This window comes from Symphalangus syndactylus, chromosome 8 (assembly GCF_028878055.3).
Source record: "Symphalangus syndactylus isolate Jambi chromosome 8, NHGRI_mSymSyn1-v2.1_pri, whole genome shotgun sequence".
Classification (NCBI taxonomy): Eukaryota; Metazoa; Chordata; class Mammalia; order Primates; family Hylobatidae; genus Symphalangus; species Symphalangus syndactylus.
Window position 1 is genome coordinate 136428452 of NC_072430.2, and position 20833 is coordinate 136449284.

Sequence of the window (20833 nt, forward strand, 5' to 3'; positions counted from 1 at the left end):
TATTTGAGTACCTACTTTCAACATATATGTCACGTGCTGTGCTAACAGCCCCTCTTTTTTATTTTTCAATCTTATTTAATACTCATACCCACATAAAATAGTGGTGCTCCCACCAGTCAAATATCTTTCTCAGGAACTTACAGCTGGTAAATAACAGAGCTAACATTCAGACAGAGGTCTGTTCACACTACATACCCTTGGGAACAGAAAGGCTCCAGGGAACTGCAGGGTCCTGGGTATCTTTGTAACGACATTCCTCCAGGGCTAGAAGAGCTGAGGGAACTGATGAGAGGGTGAGAAAGGCAAGCAGAATCCCTCAAATATACCATGGAAATGGCCCTTTTGCCCTTCCTAACAATGTTCTCTTGGGGATATGCTTAGTAGAGAAGGAAGATGATGTATTGAGTTACTGAATTTGTACTGATCCACATTGAAAACAAAATTCCATTTAAGATAACAAAACTTCCCTGTTGTAAGTTGCACTTAAATATTGTGAGCTTAAGTATTTCAAAATAATGATCTCCATTGAGTATAGCTATGTGTGTGGCTATTAAAAAGTAGGCCTCCTCTTTTCTATCCCTTGAATGAAACCATTTTTTTAAAAATCTGAAGCAGATTCAAGGACTAACACTTTTTTTTTTTTTTTTTTTTTTTTTTTTTTAAGACACAGTCTTGCTCTGTCGACCAGGCTGGAGTGCGGTAGTGCGATCTCAGCTCACTGCAACCTCTGCCTCCTGGGTTCAAGTGATTCTCCTGCCTCAGCCTCCCGAGTAGCTGGGATTACAGGTGGGCACCACTATGCCCAGCTAATTTTTGTATTTTTAGTAAGGACAAGGTTTCACCCTGTTGGCCAGGCTGGTCTCGAAATCCTGACCTCAAGTGATTCTCCTGCCTCAGCCTCCCGAGTAGCTGGGATTACAGGTGGGCACCACTATGCCCAGGTAATTTTTGTATTTTTAGTAAGGACAAGGTTTCACCCTGTTGGCCAGGCTGGTCTCGAACTCCTGACCTCACGTGATCCACCTGCCTTGGCCTCTCAAAGTGCTGGCATTACAGGTGTGAGCCACCGTGCCTGGCCTAACAATTTGGTTTTAAGAACTGAAGACTTGTAGTGTTGTAAGCAACCCAAAATTATCTTAATGGAGATAGATGGCTTCTTTGTTTCAAAGTTTTTCATAAAAATATTTCTTACCCTATTCAGCTAATCTTTTGAGAGGACACAGAGGAAACAAGAAAATCTCAGAGATCTTAGGTGCAGTGGCTCACACTGTAATCCCAGCACTTTGGGAGGCCAAGCTGGGAGGATCACCTGAGCCCAGGAGTTCAAGACCAGACTGGGCAACATAGTGAGACCCCATCTCTACTAAAAAAAAGAAAATCGCAGGCAGAGAAAGCATTTGGTGGTATGCTCCATATTGCAACATGGAAAAATGCACTGGTTCTAAGAGCAGTTTTTAATATTTGAAATCAATCCTAGCTGACTATAGATCTGCTCATGAGAGCAACTTTAAATAAATAGGTTGACATCTTTGTGCAGTCATTTAGAGCAAGTTCTACATATTCAGCAAGATCAAAACTATATTTTGCAGAAATTCAGACAGAGGATTTATTAGTATTTATCTGTCTTGCTAGAGAGCCAAAGGAACAGTATTCAGAGTGAATGATGACAAAAAGTTTGTTTTACATGGAGGGTAGCATTATTGCAGTAATCTTGAGTTTCTCACTTAATCATTTCCCTCCAATTCTCCAAAGAGAGCCTCTATTCTCCTTTTTTCCTTGCCTACTACTATAATCATTCCAATCGTCTCATTCACGTATTTACTGCACAAACATGTATTGAGGTATTGTGTATCAGGTGCAAGTATTGGGGATTCCACAGCTGTACCACTCAGTATGTGGCCCACAGACTGGTCCTGGTCTGTGAATCCATTTGCTACCACCCTGTGACATGTTTTCTTTTAAAATTTTTAAAAACAATACAGCAGAATAATTTGTTGATTTCAATAATAATTTTTAAAAACTTTTATGTCATTTTTCTTTAAAGACTTTTTTTTTTTTTTTTAGAGACAGGGTCTCACTCTGTTGCCCAGGCTGGGGTGTAGTGGTATGATTACAGCTCATTGTAACCCCAAACTTCTGGGTTCAAGTGATCTTCCTGCTTCAGCCTCCTGAGTAGCTGGGACTACAGGCATGTGCCACCATGCCTGGATAATTTTTAATTTTTGTTGTTGTTGTTGAGACAGAGTCTATGTTGCTCAGGCTGGTCTTGAATTCCTGGGCTCAAGTGATCCTCCCACTTCAGCCTCCCAAAGTGCTGGGATTACAAGCTTGAGCCACCAGGCCTGGCTTTATATTATTTTTCTAATAATTAATCTCACTGTATTTTACAAAAATATGTCTATGAAGGATTAGAAGTAAAAACCCGATTCTTTGCCAGCCATAGTTTAAGAAGCATTGTTCTAGGAAACAGGAAGAACAAGATAAGACTTTTGCTCTTGACAAGGTCTTAGTCTAGTCCTGTGTGAGTGTTCAATAAAAAATCTTGCCAGATGTAGTGGCTCAAGCTTGTAATCCCAGCACTTTGGGAGGCCAAGGTAGAAGGATCACTTGAACCCAGGAGTTTGATACCAGCCTGGGCAATATAGTGAGACTGTGTCTCAACAACAACAAAAAATTAGCTACATGTGGTGGTGTGTGCCTTTAATCCCAGCTACTTGGGAGGCTGAGGGCAAGATTGTGCCACTGCACTACAGTCTGGGCAACAGAGTGAGACCCTGTCTCCAAAAACAACAAAAACTCCTTCCATCCTCATACACATTTCTGAGGAACACAGAAAGTTTAGGCTTTGTAAATAGGTCTGGGGAATATTAATTTTTTTCTAATGAGCTATTAATAGGTTAAAAGGACAACAAAGAATGGTAAGATAAGAAAGGCTGTCAATAAAAAGGATAGTTTGATAAAGAACAGGAAATCAAAGGCAACCAGGAGGCCAGCATGTATAACAAATTGCTATATGCCTCAGGTGAAGAAGTCAAGATGGCAAATCAAGGCTTACTGGAGGAAGACACTGAGTCCAGTCTCTGCCATACATTCCATTCTCCAGAGTGTTGTTTGTTACAGCATCACCTCCTATCCTGGCCACTTGTTTATACCTGTGTCATAGTACTTATCAGAGAGTACCATGAATATATTAGTTTGCAAGTCAAATTCTACTGACACTATATTATTTATCTTTCTCTTCTCAGTGCTCAGCATGTAACTGACACTCAAATATGTGTTGAATCACACTAAGCAATAGAGGGTGAGTTCATTAGAATTCTCTTCAGGCTGAGAAACCACAAGAGATGCTTTTAGGGTCCAGTAGACTGTAGAAAGGGCAATTTAGGCTGGGTGCAGTGGCACATGCCTATAATACCAACACTTTGGGAGGCCAAAGCAGGAAGACTGCTTGAGCCCAGGAATCCAAGACCAGCCTGGGCAACACAGTGAGATTCCATCTCTACCGAAGGAAAAAAAAAAAAAAGAAAAGACAAATTAGCCATACAGTGGTGCGTGCCTGTAGTCCCAGCTACTCAGAAAGCTGAGGCAGGAAGACTGCCTGAGCCCAGGATTTCAAGGCTACAATGAGCCATGATCTTACCACTGCACTTCAGCCTGGGTAGCAAAGCAAGATCCTATCTATAAAAAAACAAAAACAAAACAAAACAAAAATGTGGGAGGGGGGCAACTTAAACCTGGAACTCAGAAAGAAAAAAAAAGCAAAAACCAACCCACCAACCAACCAAAAAACCTCCACTCTCCCTAAGGAGAACAGCTAAGGCAGTCGGCTGAATTGCAAGTAACAATGTATTAGAATTTAAAAGCCCATTCTGCATTAAGTTTGAATTCATGACTTGACAGAGTACTCATAAATTATATATGGGCATGTGGCTCTGAGTAATTTCAAGGTAAGTATATTTTTCAGGCAAAATGGCTGGCTAAGCATATAATGATATATGCTAATGTCTACTATGGCAGACCAGAGCACCATGAGGCAAAGCTTCAAAACCAAGGTCACAGGCATAAAGAAAAACCTCTCCCTTCTCATTACTTTGGGGTGGAAGCAGCTGCAATGACTAGCAGTAAACAAAGGGAGTTTCTATTTGGTGGTATCCTGAGCATTTTCATTACAGGGCTATCTTTCTTTACTCTGTTTTCATAGTTTTTGGTTGTGGCTTTTTTCTTCCTGTTCTCTATCTTTTCACACACTGCCTTTATGATCTCTCCCCTCTCAAACTCTCTGCTCCTTATTTCCTTTCTGAACTCATTTCCTTCTCTTACTCCCACTTTCTTCATTAATTCTTAAATACCACTTATGTCAGAGCCCTCTTATGCTTCTGCCTTAGTGTTGGTTATACAGAGCATTCTGCCTTTAGTACCTTCTTAAGGACCAATTCTAATTCACGGTCATTTAAATGCATTTCTCCACCCAATAATTTCCCAGTGATTTTCCCATTTATGGGGGATAAGATGAGAAAATATAAATGGATCTCTGAGAACCCAGGTTTCAGTATCCTTGAAACATAATATGCAGCATTGTAATCAGTGGTGATATCCCTGTGAAATAATACTCTTGTGCTGGCAAAGTTACTATGCTTGGAAAGTAGACAATCAAAATTCAAACTGGCCTGGGAAACAGTGGAGGCAAGTAATTTAGTAATGAGAAAAAGATCAGTATTTGAAACGTAACACAGTCTTCTCCCTAGCAAAGTCAAACAATAAAACAAACCTTTCTTTTTTCTAGTCAGCCCATTATCCTACTGACATGTACAGTTATGTGCCTGGAACTGGTCAGAAACAAGCTAGAAGAGACATACCCAAAGAGATTCTTAGATGCTCCCTTTGCACTTTTATTTGCTTCCCAGCACCTCTTGATTGAAGAAGAGATAATATAAGGCCTTTTCCCAAGGGCATGTTCCCAAAAGGGCCACTCTTTCTTTCAGGTTATTTGGAGGCACAGGGATATTGCCTTGAATCCTGTCAAAATCTACATTGAGAGATTCCTGAATTTCACCCAGTTTTTAAAAAATGCTATAGTATTGGGAAGAAACTCAACTCCTTCAAATTATAACCCTTAAAAATATAAAAGGTGGCGGGGCATGGTGGCTCATGCCTATTATCCCAGCACTTTGGAAGGCCGAGAAGGGCGGATCATCTGAGATCAGGAGGAGTTTGAGACCCATCTGGCCAACTGAAACCGTGTCTCTACTAAAAATACAAAAATCAGCTGGGCGTGGTAGTGCATGCCTGTAATCCCAGCTACTCGGGAGGCTGAGGCAGGAGATTGCTGGAATCCGGGAGGCGGAGGTTGCAGGGAGCTGAGATCACGCCACTGCACTCCAGCCTGGGCGACAGAGCGACACTCCGTCTCAAAAAAAAAAAAAAAAAAAAAAGGCAAAGTCAAAGATGATTCTGGTTTTTCAGTGTCATCTGGGGTTTCTTCTGTTGTCACTCCAAGAGCCACAATTAATTCCCAGAATTGTGGAAAAAGGCTCACAGGTATCTAAGCTGAAGTAAAAAACAATCACTAAGGCTCTGACTTTTCTGATATCCTGAAACATGTAATCTATAAATTTGCAAAATAGAAAGCAATGCCAAACTTTAAGGCAAAGGTAAATAATGATTGTAATAATGTAATAGCAAGCATAGTGCATTTGAAGAGCTATGTTTTTGTTTTTTTTTTTTTTTTTTTTTTTGAGACAGAGTCTTGCTGTCGCCCAGGCTGGAGTGCAGTGGCACGATCTCGGCTCACTGCAGGCTCCGCCCCCTGGGGTTCATGCCATTCTCCTGCCTCATCCTCCCGAGTAGCTGGGACTACAGGTGCCCGCCACCTCGCCCGGCTAATTTTTTGTATTTTTAGTAGAGATGGGGTTTCACCGTGTTAGCCAGGATGGTCTCGATCTCCTGACCTCGTGATCTGCCCGCCTCGGCCTCCCAAAGTGCTGGGATTACAGGTGTGAGCCACCGCGCCCGGCCGAAGAGCTATGGTTTTTAAATTGAGTTGGCATGTATTATTTCATTCAAATTTCATAACATCTCCATCAAATAGCATGCATTATCCTTGTTTTTTTTTTTTTTTTTGAGACGGAGTCTCACTCTGTTGCCCAGGCTGGAGTGCAGTGGTGAGATCTCGGCTCACTACAAGCTCTGCCTCCCAGGTTCACGCCCTTCTCTTGCCTCAGCCTCCTGAGTAGCTGGGACTACAGGCGCCCGCCACCACACCCGGCTAATTTTTTGTGTTTTTAGTAGAGACAGGGTTTCACCGAGGTAGCCAGGATGGTCTCAATCTCCTGACCTCGTGATCCGCCTGCCTCGGCCTCCTAAAGTGCTGGGATTACGGCGTGAGCCACCGTGCCCAACCACTTTATCCTTGTTTTACAGGTATTAAGTGACTTGTACAAAGTCAGCTTAAATAAGTGATTTCCATTATTTAATGAATTCTATCAACCCACTCAAGCTGCTCCCCTAATATCTGCTTTCTTAGGTCACCAGATTTCTTGAAAGAGTAATCTATTATTTCTGACTTTATATTCCTCATGTATTCATTTTCTAATCTTGAAAGATTATACTTTGTTTCTTTAACTATTCTTTTTTTTTTCTAGACAGGGTCTTGCTCTGTGGCCCAGGGTGCAGTGCAGTAGCCAGTGGCACAATCTTGGCTCACTGCAACCTCTGCCTCCTGGGCTCAAGTGATACTCCTACCTCAGCCTCCCGAGTAGCTAGGACTTACAGGCACACGCTATCATGCCTGGCTAATTTTTGTATTTTTGGTAGAGACAGGGTTTCACCATGTTCCCAGGCTGGTCTCAAACTCCTGAGCTCAAGGGATCCATACACCTTAGCCTCCCAAAGTGTTGGGATTACAGGTATGAGCCACTGTATCTGCCACTATCTATTATTCTTAAAAAGATCACAATGACCTATAAGGTATCATGGGACTCTCAGCTGATTCTTAAATATCATTATGAATAAAATTTCAACAAATTCCAAGAATTTGTTTGGTCCTCATCCTTCCTCATTCCTGACTCCAACTCACTCTTGAAACACTTTCCTTCCTCTCTGTTACTCCCTACTATCATAAAGATTAAACTAGGTAACATCTCATCTTTTAAGATCCTATTCAAGTGATAGTCCTTTTGTTGTTGTTGTTGTTGTTGAGATGGAGTCTCCCTCTGTCGTACATGCTGGAGTGCGGTCACATGATCTCGGCTCACTGCAACCTCCACCCGGGTTCAAGTGATTCTCCTGCCTCAGCCTCTCGAGTAGCTGGGATTACAAGCGTGCACCACCACGCCCAGCTCATTTTTGTATTTTTAGTAGAGACAGGGTTTCACTATGTTGAAACCATGGGCCAGGCTGGTCTCCAACTCCTGACTTCAAGTGATCCACCCGCCTCAGCCTCCCAGAGTTCTGGGATTACGGGCATGAGCCACCGCGCCCGACCTCAAGTGATAATTCTTGAAGTCTTCCACAACACCCCTAGCAGTAGTCATCCTTTCTCTGAGTTTCCACAGTACTTGATACTACTAGGCACGTTACACACTGCATTCTGATTGTTATGGTCTCTTTCTCTCTCCCTTATATAAGACAAGTTATTTGGTCATGGAAACTGGTTTATCATTTTCTTTTTTTGAGAGGGAGTTTTGCTCTTGTTGCGCAGGCTGGAGTGCAATGGCATGATCTCAGCTCACTGCAACCTCTGCCTCCTGGGTTTAAGCGATTCTCCTGTCTCAGCCTCCTGAGTAGCTGGGATTACAGGCACATGCTACCACGCCTGGCTCATTTTTGTATTTTTAGTGGTGACGGGGTTTCATCATACTGGTCAGGCTGGTCTCAAACTCCTGACCTCATGTGATCCGCCCGCCTTGGCCTCCCAAAATGTTGGGATTACAGGCGTGAGCCACCGTGCCTGGCCTGCTTTATCATTTTCTTTCTCTTTGGTTTAGCAGATGATATGCCATGTACAGATTCTGTTAACAAATGTCTGAATGAACAGCCAGTAAGTGGCAGCACTATGACCAGAACGCAGCTTTTCTGGTTCCTTTGTCTTTGCTCCTTAGGAAGAAGATGGCTCAAAAGCAATTAAGGCTTACAGTTACATTTCTCACTTCCTATTTCATGAAAATGCTGAATCTCAGATTTAGTCCCTTTTTCTTAATCTTTAGCAGTGACCTGGTGAAAACCATACTTTTAAGAGTAGTCACCTAGGTAGCAGTGCCACACATGGCATAATTATGACTATCCTACAATTTGCTCTCTCTCTCTCTCACATACACACACAGATATGTATATATATACATACACACACACATATATACATATAGACACACACACACACACACACACACACACACACACTAGGTAACATCTCATCTTTTAAGATCCTATTTAAGTGATAGTCCTTTTGTTGTTGTTGTTTCTAGAGATGCGGTCTTGCTCTGTTGCCCAGGCTGGAATGAAGAGGCACGATCATAGCTCACTGTAGCCTCGAATTCCTGAGCTCAAGTGATCCTCCTGCCTCAGCCTCCTGAATAGCTGGGACCACAGATGGGACCACATTTTTTAACAGAGAATCACAGAAAAGGAAATAGTCTGTTAGATTCTTATCTCAATCCACAAATACTTAAGGGGCCTTTGAAACAAACTCTAAATTCATAATAACACTCTGTAACAGGAACCCTCGAGTTGGTTCTATAAGCTACCCACAATACACTTTCACCTGATATTTTTCATAGATGTTTAAGGAAAAGATTTCAAAATGAAACTGAAATAAGCTGGTCACAAGATAGCCTTTTGTGTTCTGAACAAAGCCAGGACATGTTTGTTTATCCATGCTAGTATCCAAGACTTTTTCACTTTTTTTTCCTATTAACGAGATTATCTGAATCGCTCATCTGAAAACAACTTCGTTGTGGGATAAATTTTGTGTTACTTTATTGGACAAAACTATATGGACACAATCTTGTGCTTATCAGACTTGAGTAACAACCTCCTATGTTTGATCATCGCTGAAGTTGCTAATCAGACCCCTATGAGTAGCCATCTCTTGACCACAGAGGACGATGTTTAAGAGGACTGTGCTTAAGATGAAAAAAATATGAAAACAAGAATATATCCACCGGCTGCCTAAGTATTTTCTGGAAAATGTCTTTTTTTCCTCTGGTAACTCTAATTGTTAAAAAATTCATTATCCTGGGCTAAACCCTGGCCCCTGTATCTGGTGAATTGAGGGAAAAAAAAGAATATAGGAGATATGACCACATTAGAAGAGGATAATTTTCAAGTGAAAAATAAATCTGGCTGTGACTTAAACACTGAGAAAGGGGCTGGGCATGGTGGCTCATGTCTGTTAATTCCAGCACTTTGGGAGGCCAAGGCAGTCAGATCACTTGAGCGCGAGTTCAAGACCAGCCTGGGCAACATGGCAAAATCTGGTCTCTAAAAAAATAACAAAAATTGGCCAGGTGTGGTGGCTCACACCTGTAATCCCAGCACTCTGGGAAGCTGAGGTGAATGGATCGCCTGAGGTCAGGAGTTCGAGACCAGTCTGGCCAATGTGGTGAAACTCTGTCTCTACTAAAAATACAAAAATTAGCTGGGTGTGGTGGCAGGCGCCTGTAATCCCAGCTGCTCGGGAGGCTGAGGCAGGAGAACTGCTTGAACCTGGGAGGCAGAGGTTGCAGTGAGTTGAGATCGTGCCATTGCACTCCAGCCTGGGTGACAAGAGCAAGACTTCATTTCAAAAAAAAAAAAAAAAAAAAAACCCATAAAAATTAGCCAAGCATAATAGTGTGCACCTGTAGTCCCAGTTATCTGAGAGGCTGAGGTGGGAGGATCACTTGAGCCTGGGAGGTTAAGGCTGCAGTGAGCTGAGAAATTTTTTTTTTTTTGAGCAACCTCTGCCTCCTGGGTTCAAGCGATTCTTGTGCCTCAGCCTCCCAAATAGCTTCTGTGGGGTTTGCCATGTTGGCCAGGCTGGTCTCGAACTCATGACCTCAAGTGATCTGCCCACCTAGTCCTCCCAAAGTGCTGGGATTACAGGCGTGAGCCACCTTGCTCAGCCAAGCTGAGAAAAATTTAAAACTCAAAATTAATAATACAACAACAAAAGAATAAATTCTCCAGAGAGGCATCATGGTATACCGTAGAAAACATGGACTTTCAAAAAGACAAAACAAGGCTTAAATTAAGGTTCTGCCTTCATCTAAGTGACTGCCTTGTTGATCCTCAATTCCTTAATCTATAGAGTGAGGCTAACAATGAATAGGGTTGTTGTGATAATGCAGTAATATATCAAAGTTCTTTAAAAACCAAAAAGCAGTATAGAATTATGAGATATTACTAGACCATGCTCTTTCTTCTTGTGGCTATATTTACAGTGTTAATTTATATTACAGCTATTTATGTTTCATTCTCTAAATGTTATCTAAATTCAGAGGCAATAATTGCTCTCCTTGACTCTGAATCGTTGTATCCACAATGCACTAAACCAGACACTTCAATACTGAGTGTCTCAGAGTTGTGTCAAAAACAAAAAGGAAACAATCAGGTCACAAAAAAACTTTGTCTATTTTAGGTGTAGAACATATCTCAATATAAACATTTGCCGAAAAAAGTACTTGTTAAGTAAGAAAGGTTGTCATCAAATCAAAGAATTGTAGTGCTGGAAAAGGATTTGAGTATTTCTGTAGATCATCTACTGTAATACACATTTGTTACATACAAAATTTCCCTCTGCAACACTCTTGACAGATAGGCATCTATCTGCTGCTTAAAACACTTTCTGGAAAATGTCTTTTTTCAGGTAATTCTACTAATTGTTAGAAACTGGCCTAAACTCTATTACCTGTAATTTCTACCCCGCAAATCTTATACTTCCTCTGAGAGCTACACAGCAACATTTAATTCTTCCTCTTTAGAACAGTTTTTTTTTTTTTTAACTTTAGAAGAGAACACTCATGTCTCTTGTCCAACTCTTTTCATGTTTAGGTTAAACTCCCTTCAGTTCCCCCCATTATTGAATGTATGCCATGTTTCAAGTGGCCCACCTCTACACCAGCTCCACTTTCCCCTGCCTCCCTTTGCTGTAGACTAAACAAGCTTTCATGTGTCCTACGGTGAGACCATCGCCTTCTTTGCCATAAACAGTGTGCTTTAGTCCAAACCATTGAAATCTTTGTGGATATTGGACTGTAAGAAAATATATTTGCTTTTCTTCCCAGCTCCAAAATTATAAGCAGGTCAAAAGCAAAAAAGAATGCTGCTCTCAAAACTTTGACAATTTGAGTTTTACGCATTCAAGCAATTATTAGAATAGTCAGGCTGCTGGAGAAGATGGCCTTTAAAATTCCTTCCTATGATGCTAGGCTTTAGCTCAGGAATAGGGAGGGATAGGTCTATAAGTCAAATCCTCTCATAACATGAGGATTTGTGGATGCAGAATGCTGACAAGTGAGGACTGGGAGGCAAAACTGTGGTCAACCCTAGTAAGAACCTAGAGCTTCCAAGCCTCAGAACCAGTGCTAGTCCTTTATCAAATGTAGTGGTGATACAACTGGAATTCTCCATGAGAGTTTTACCGTGTTCTGTCCCATTTCTCCAGAAGTTACTGTAATGTTTCATTATAAACCATATACACAACCCTGGGAAGAAACTTAGAAGGTCAGTAGAAGCCTATAAATATCTAATTATACTCTAAATTCTTTCCAAAAAGCAAAAGCAGGAATGCCTGTTTAAGAATCCTAAGTAAGGCTGGGTGTGGTGGCTAACGTCTGTAATCCTAGCACTTTGGGAAGCCAAGGTGGGCAAATCACTTGAGCCCAGAAGTTCAAGACCAGCCTGGGCAACATAGTGAAACCCTTTCTCTACAAAGAAAAAATACAAAAATCAGCTGGGTATAGTGGTGCACACCTGTGCACCCAGATACCCAGGAGGGTGAGGCAGAGGATCACCTGAGCCTGGGAGGTCAAGGCTGCAGTGAGCTATGATAGCACCAGCCTGGATGACAGTGAGACCCTGTCACAGAAAAAAAAAAAAGAAAAAGAATCCTAAGATAATCAATAGGACATTATATTCATTTAATCCATTCAGGATAACAATACAAACTCTCAAGAGTCCATGTGTGAGGAAACAAGCTACCAATCACGATCTACATGAAATTGGGCTTTATGAGTGGTATGTCTGGTTGCTTTCCAAGACTTTGGGTTGACAGACAAAATCTATATTATGGGAAATAATAAACCTCAAATTCATTTTTAACATTTGGCCAAGGCAACTGTACCAAGGAATACTGATTTTCAAGAGAAGTTCTACAGTCGACTTTTCTTAATATGTCTACTATTCTTATTCTTTATTCTAAGTGAGTAAATAGAAGATGTAAAGCCAACTGTTTTTTGATTGGAAGCAAAGTCAAGGATTAAGGTACTATGAGAAAGAAGATATAGGGATTCCAGGACCAAACTATGGGAGAAGAAATGTAAGAACACAACTGAAAGATGCTTTCAGAAACCTTCTGAGCCCAAACTCTTTTTGCTAACCTGCCATAAATTAGAATGAGATTCATTTTCTAGACAAGATAAACATGAGGTACATATCAATGCGTATTGAATCATTTATTGAGGCAAAATGGAAATACCATAGTTTTTCAGTAAGAAAATATAACTAGAATGAAGGCATTAGTTATATCTCAGGAAAATAAGTGGCTTTACAATCATATTAACACTACTGTCATTATTATTATTATTATTATTATTATTATTGAGATGGAGTCTCACTCTGTTGCCCAGGCTGGAGTGCACTGGTGTGATCTCGGCTCACTGCAACCTCCACCTCCTGGGTTCAAGTGATTCTCCTGCCTCAGCCTCCCAAGTAGCTGGGATTACAGGTGCACACCACTACGCCTAATTTTGTATTTTTAGTAGAGACAGGATTTCACCATGTTGGCCAGGCTGGTCTTGAACGCCCAAACTTAGGTGATCCACCTACCTCGGCCTCCCAAAGAGCTGGGATTATAGGCATGAGCCACTATACCTGGCCTGTCATTATTATTAGTAATTATTAATAAAATGAATGGCAGCAGATATTACTATATGCCAGGCACTGAACCAAACATCTTTTATGCAGTTTCATTTAATTCTCAAAACAACCCTCTGATGATATGAGATACAGATGCTGAGGCTTAGAGTCTGAGTGTTCTGTTGAGAGTCACAATAGCAGAGACAGTAAGTCTAAACCTTGGAAGTGAGCCCATACTCTCAACCATTGTGCTATATACTCTACTGCAGTTATGTGTAAATATTTGATAGATACCAATTACTTTCTATAGACACTACACACACACACATAAACCAAATGACAGTGCCCCTTTCCCTCAACGTTGTGAACACTGAATATTATCTTTTTTTTTTTTTTTTTTTTTTTGAGACTGAGTCTCTCTCTGTCACCCAGGCTGGAGTGCAGTGGTGCAATCTCGGCTCATTGCAACCTTGGCCTCCCAGGTTCAAGTGATTCTTCTGCCTCAGACACCCTAATAATAGCTGGAATTACAGCTGTCCACACCATGCCCAGCTAATTTTTGTATTTTTAGTAGAGACGGGGTTTCACCATGTTGGCCAGGCTGGCCTCGAATCCCTGACCTCAAGTAATCTGCCCACCTTGGCCTCCCAAAGTGCTGGGATTGCAGGCATGAGCCACTGTGCCTGACATCTTTTTTTTTTTTTTTTAATAAATTTTTATTTATTTATTTTTTTTGAGACACAGTCTCACTCTGTAGCCCAGGCTGGAGTGCAGTGGTGTGATCTCAGCTCATTGCAACCTCTGCCTCCTGGGTTCAAGCAATTGTCCTGCCTTTGCCTCTTGAGTAGCTGGGATTACAGGCGTGTGCCACCATGTTTGGCTAATTTTTTGTATTTTTAATAGAGAGGGAGTTTTGCTATGTTGGGCAGGCTGGTCTCAAACTCTTGGGCTCAAGTGATCTGCCCACCTTGGCCTCCCAAAGTGTTGGGATTACAGGCATGAACCACTGTGCCTGGCCTAATTTTTCATTTTATTTTCGTACAGTGCCACTTTCAGGATATATATATATAAAATCAATCTTTTAAATTTGTGTCAATTAATTGGGAAGAGATAGTCCATTATTATTATTATCATTGACAGGGTCTCACTCTGTTACCCTGGTTGGAATGCAGTGGGGCACAGTCATGGCTCACTGCAACCTTCACCTCCCAGGCTCAGGTGATCCCCTCACCTCAGCCTCCCAGTAGCTGGGACCACAAGCATGCGCCACCACACCTGGCTAATTTTTGTGTGTTTTTTTTTTTTGTAGAGGCGGGGTCTTGCCATGTTGCCCAGGCTGGTCTCAAACTTCTAGGCTCAAGCAATCCACCTATCTCGGCCTCCCAAAGTGCTGGGATTACAAGCGTGAGCCACTGCACTTGGAAGATAGTCTATTATTTTAACAAGGTTGAGCATGTCCTCATTTATTCATTGGTCATCTGCTTTTTCTTCTAGGAACTGCTTGTTCATATCCTTTGTCCACTTTGAGTTAAATGCTTATCCTATTGATTTGTAGGCAGCCATTTATATTCTGGATATTATAATATCTGAAGTATAAATGAATTAAATAAATAAATGGAGACAATAAGCCAATATTAAAAAAGAGCTACATTACTACTCTGTATCTTATACCAAAGAAAATTCCAGATGGATTAAAGATAACGAAATCATAAAAGTATAATTCATTCTTATGGAAGTCTGTCAGTTTCTTGTTAATTTAATAAAGTTATATTTTTATGTTGATGAAAAAGCTATTGAAATGGGCAAAACAGTGGATACAGACTATACTAGAAAGCTAGTATAAGAGTACTGTGACAAATGCTGGGTGCGGTGGCTTATGCCTGTAATCCCAGCACTTCGGGAGGCCTGAGGTCAGGAGTTCAAGACCAGCCTGGCCAACATGGTGAAACACCGTCTCTACTAAAAATACAAAAATTAGCTGGGCGTGGTGGCGTGTGCCTGTAATCCCAGCTACTTGGGAGGCTGAGGTGGGAGAATCGCTTGAACTCCGGAGGTAGAGGTTGCAGTGAGTTGAGATCACGTCACTGCACTCCAGCTGGGGTGACAAGAGCAAGACTCCGTCTCAAAAAAAAAAAAAAAAAAAAAAAAAAGAGTACTGTGACAAATCTGTCAGTGAAAGCAACTGAAAGTAACTAACTTTGGAAATCATAAACATGGTAAATCTATTATTAAGTGAACAAAGTTAAGTTACAAAGTGATATTTACAATTGCATTTTTTTTTTTTTTTGAGACAGAATCTCGCTCTTTTGCCCAGGCCGGAGTGCAGTGGCGCTATCTCGGCTCACTGCAAGCTCCGCCTCCCGGGTTCACGCCATTTTCCTGCCTCAGCTTCCCAAGTAGCTGGGACTACAGGCGCCCGCCACCGCGCCCGGCTAATTTTTTGTATTTTTTTAGTAGAGATGGGGTTTCACCGTGTTAGCCAGGATGGTCTCGATCTCCTGACCTCGTGATCTGCCCGCCTCGGCCTCCCAAAGTGCTGGGATTACAGGCGTGAGCCACCGCGCCCGGCCTACAATTCCATTTTTATAAAAAACACATTAAACATTAGCTACATTAGAAGGCTATATTAAATAATATTTACAAAGGTCACTCTAGGTGGCTGGAGTTTGTAACAGGAAAATTAAATAGAATTTTAAAAAATGCATTCCTTTTGAAGATATTCCTTCTAAACAGACATAAAGCTGGTTAAGCTTCTGGAAAGAAGGGACTGTTAAGTTATTCATTTCTGTATCCTTCAAGTGTAGAGTGCCCTATACATGACAGTCACCCAACAGACCTTTGTTGAGGGAACGAAATGGGAAATGTGGGATTTACAAACATCAATCTCTATGTCAGCTGCTTAAAATAATCAAATCCAAAATATTTGCAGGAGAATCATATTGTTCCCCAAGTAACATTTCATTCATAACATTAATTTACAATTAGGAAATGTTATGCTTTTAACAAACAAGAAAGAAATGCAAGGTTCTTAATGTGTATGAGAGCCTTGCATTTCTTGAGAGGTGGTATAGTGCCACAGTCCAGTACAGCTCTTAACCACTATGCTATATTAACTTTTATGGATCTAGGGATCCAGGAAAATACAAATTGAAACAAAGTATCATGTGTTGTCCAAACTGGCAAAAATAAAAAAGATTGACCTAGTCAACATGGAAAACTGAGCACTATCAACACGGTTGGTGGGAGAGCACAATGGTGCTCTTTTTGTAGTGATAAACTCTTCTCACAAAAACAGATACTCTGAAAGAGGTAGGGTGAGATGGGGTGAAAGTGATACGAGAATAAAATCTTGTAAGATTTTGTTTTTGAAACAACTGATGGCAAATACAAAGGCTTCTACTGAATTCACTCAGACCATGCCTAATTTATGCATACAGTATTCACTTTTATGCAGTATCTTTAAATTTTTTTTTTTTTAGAGTTGGGGGTCTCGCTATGTTGGCCAGGTTGGTCTTGAACTCCTGGCCTTGAGCAATCCTCCCACCTAGGCCTCCCAAAGTGCTGGGATTACAGGTGTGAGTCACCAGGCCCAGCCAAGTCCTCATGTTTCTATCTACTATGGGCATATGGGCAAGCTTCCATGTGAACAAAAGAGGCACAAATATTTATAGGGACCTTAAACACACATATTATGTTAGTCACAGACCATTCTATTGTAAACTATACCAAATCATATTATAAAGCTATAATAATTCAATCAAATGTGTATAGGCACAAGAAGAAACAAACAGATCAATGAAACAGAAATAATCCAAAAATAAACCTACGTCTTATAAAAATTTAGTATATGACAAGGATGGCACTTCAAAACAGTGAGGAAAAGATGAACTAACTACTTAGTAAATAGTACTGGAACTACTGGCTATCCAAACAGCAGAAGTACTTAGATGTCTACCACATACCAAATGTGTAAATACGTTCCAGGTGGATTAAAGAGCTAAACATTGAAAAGAGAAGAAAAGACAGGATATTTAGTTAATCTTGGGATAAGGAAGATCTTTTTAAACAAGATACAAAATGCAAAAGCCAGATGGCAAATATTAATAAATTTAAGGCCAGGCACGGTGGCTCATGCCTGTAGTCCCAGCACTTTGGGAGGCAGAGGCAGGCAGATCACGAGGTCAGGTGTTTGAGAACAGCTTGGCCAACATGGTGAAACCCCATCTCTATTAAAAATACAAAAATTATCCGGGCATGGTGGCATGCACCTGTAAACCCAGCTACTCAGGAGGCTGAGGCAGGAGAATTGCTTGAACCTGGGAGGCGGAGGTTGCAGTGAGCCAAGATTGCGCCACTGCATTCCAACTTGGGCAACAGACCAAGACTCCGTCTCAAACAAATAAAATAAAATAAATTTGAAATGACAATTTAAAAATTCTGTTCAACAAAAAAGGAGACAATACATTGAAAGAAAATATTTGCAAAATACACAATAGGCAAAGGATTGATATTACAATATGTAAAGAACATCTACAAATAAGAAAAATAAACAATTTAATAGTAAAATGGGCAAAAACAAAATTAACAAACAATTTACACAAGAAAAAGAAACGGCCAAATAGAGGAGATGTGCAACTTCTCTAATAATAACAAGAATAACACTAGCTAAAGCGTAATGCTTACTGTGGATCAGGTGCTTTTCTAAATGCTTTAGATATCAACTCATTTACTCTTACAGCCCCATGAGATAGGTACTATTATTTTCCCCATTTTACAGATAAGAAAATTGAGGTGAGGTTAAAGCAGTTGCTCAGGGACACACAACTAGGAGCGCAGGGCTGGAATTCCAATGCAGGCAGTATAGCGACATAGTCCAGTATAGCTCTTAACCACCATGCTACATTACCTTTTCATGGATCTAGGGATCCAGGAGAATACCAATTAAAACAATATATCATTTGTTATCCAAACTGGCAAATATAAAAGACTGACCTAGTCAACGTGGAAATTGAGTACTATCAACACTGTTGGTGGGAGAACATAATGGTGCTCTTTTTGCAGTGACAAACTAGTCTTACAGAAACAGATATTCTGAAAGAAAGTTCAGAAAATCTATTTACCCAATAAAAGGTGGACAATAGTCAGTTTCTTACTAAAACATTAATTTTACTTTTTCCTGAAGGTAGTAGCATATCTTAACATTCCTGCTTTTCTTTTCTCTCTTACTCCACAAATGCCCAATAAAGGCTATCAGAGGATGAGCATGCCACTGCTGTCATGCTAACTTTTTGATGTGGCTGCTTCCCTTGTGCTTCAGGATTTAATCAGCTCAGGTCAAGCTTTTCCCAAAAGCCTGTTTCTGGATGGACTAACCGCTCAATCGGTGAATTCGCTTTTCCTTCTAGTGGGCTGACACAGATTCTGCTTTATGAAACTCTTTTCCGTATTTGTCTCTTATCGTCTTTCTCAAAAGGTTCAAGAGCTAAGACTGAAGGTGAGAAGCTCAAACTTTACTGCTTTGTTCAAAAGCCATTAAAAAGGCCTTTCTTCTTTTCAGCAATACGGTATTTCCAATCAGATGAAAACGTTGCTTCTGAAATCTCTCAATTCTCCAGTTTGCGGTTTACTGTCTACACAGCATGTTACGTAACAATATTATTACATTGTTACATGTTAATAATATAAATTATTTGAGGGAAAAATAAAATCCATGTCATAGCTTTTCCAGCACTTCAGTCATCCCTATATACCTATATGATCCATTATGAAGAGAAACACAGAAAGGCACATGGAGCTATAAAAGAGGCTGCTACTAAACCACTACATAAAAGTACTGAAAGTTTATCACGGATGGTAGTATGCAAAGGTGATATAGCCTTTAGTTTTTTAAAAAAGCATAGATCAATTTCCATTCGAAAAATCTCACTTGTACATCCAAAACCTCCTTTTTGCACTGTGGTCTAAAATGTATTACCAACTTGGTTTCTGATTATAGCAAAGCAATTAAATTTGCAGCATGACATGGACATTGTGAAAACGCAACAGAATACCAAGAAAACAGTGCTTTACTAACCTCCAAGGGAGGAGCCCTAAAGTGGTGACTACCTTCTCACTGAGGGAGCAATTTAAGAACGTTCCGTACTATAGATTACAGACAGGATGCATGAAGAGATTAAAGTCGGCAGGAGAATGGAAAATTTGAATATCCAAGTTTGCATTTTTTCGTCTGCATCATATGGTGACAGACTAACACACTCCACGAAAACAGAAAGCTTCCTTACGGAGAGGATGCAAAAGGGGCACCACAACAGGCCCGAGGCAATGATTTCTCTACCCCACTCTATCTATCCTACCGTGGCCCCAGCGACATCACACCATTGCTGGACAGCTCCACCACAGCTAGGCATAACCGCACCCGACAGGAGCGAGCAAACATACCTCAGCTGGGAGTCCCAGCGCGAGGCATCCCACACCTAAGCCTATGGTCCTCATCTTGCTGGAAAGAATACTGAGGCGCTGAGGGGGAAGCAGTGACCAATGTTTCAGAAGGCCAAGAGTGTTAAGACGAGGTCGATCTTGGACTTCTCTTTCCCCACCTCCCCCAACTAATCCAGCCCTGGAAGAAGCCACAAGTTTGGAAGAGAAGTTGTGGAAACCAGACGGGGGTGGGGTGCGATGCGGTGCGGTGGGGGACCTGAGAGAGTTTTAAAAGCACTGGTATTTGTCCCACACAAGGTCGCCCACTCCAAGTCACTGTTCCCCGCTCCCCGGGTAGGCTTATAGCCAAAGAGGCTTCTAGGCTTCGAGATCAGCCCACCGCGCCCCCTCAGCCCTTCTCCGCGGGCCGCAGCCCCCTCCTGGCCTCTGGGTCTCGGCCGGGGATCGGAACCCAGTCAGCCTCTCCGACAGCGTTTCCGACGCCCGGCCTCTCGCAACCCCGTCTCCCAGGCTCCTCCGTCTCCACCCGCCACCCCCCGGCGCTCCCGTCAACTTCCCCTTCCTCCCTCAGAACGCCCCTGGGGGCGCCTCTCGCGCCGGGTCCCGCCGGGTGCTCGGCACGCTGTTCCTTTCCTCTCCCCTCCCGCGGCCCTTCTTCTGTGGGGCCCACCTGGCGCGGCCCCCGCCCCCGGGCAGTCTCCTCAGTGAGCTGCCGCCTCCCAAGTCCTCCCGGCCCCGCCCCGCTCCCGGGCGGATACAGTTTGAAGCCCCTCAGGATCTCCCTGGCCCGCTCGTCCTTGGCTGACATGATGCGGCGGTCGCCGCCCGCGGCTTTCTCACTCTGGTCGGCGGAGCCTCGCAGACGGTGCCCAGGAGCCGAGGATGGAGCCGCAGCCCGGCTTGGAGACCTCGGGCTAGCAGCCGCAGCGGCCAGACCAGGACCGGCCTCTCTCTCCCCTCAGCTCCCGCTCCTGATCCCTTCTCCTTCCCCCTAGCCTCGCAGTGCCCTCCTGGAACCAGTGGAAAGCCAGCCTTGGCGATTGGCATCCCAACCAGCCAGTAGGAGCGCGCAGCGGCTTCGCAGGGGGACTGTTAACGTCAATGGGAAGGGCCCTCCCCGGGAAGTCCCATAGGACACAATATTCGTCTGGTGTTTTGCCTAGGGTTTGTCCCAGCGGAGGGCTGGCTTCGGATCTGCAGAGGCTTTAGGGACCTGCTCCAGCCGCTGAGCACACTAGCCGTCTGAGACGGCAGCTGAGTTGCACTGTGCGACGCGACAGAGACTACATTTCCCAGCATTCCAGCGGCGCACTCGGGGGACCACAGATCCCAGCGCACCACA

The 20833-nt window shown here is 42.4% G+C and overlaps 1 protein-coding gene across 2 annotated transcripts in view; it reads right to left on the bottom strand.

Annotated features, from left to right (window-relative positions):
• The window catches only part of PDE6D (phosphodiesterase 6D), a 45509-nt gene extending 24709 nt beyond the window's left edge, over positions 1-20800 (bottom strand). For both annotated transcript variants that reach the window (XM_055290973.2, XM_055290972.2), the window contains exon 1: positions 20250-20800. In XM_055290973.2, coding sequence (XP_055146948.1) covers positions 20250-20299 — 50 coding nt within the window. In that variant the 5' untranslated portion in view covers positions 20300-20800. The remainder of the gene's footprint in view (positions 1-20249) is intronic.
• Positions 20801-20833: the final 33 nt, after the last annotated feature.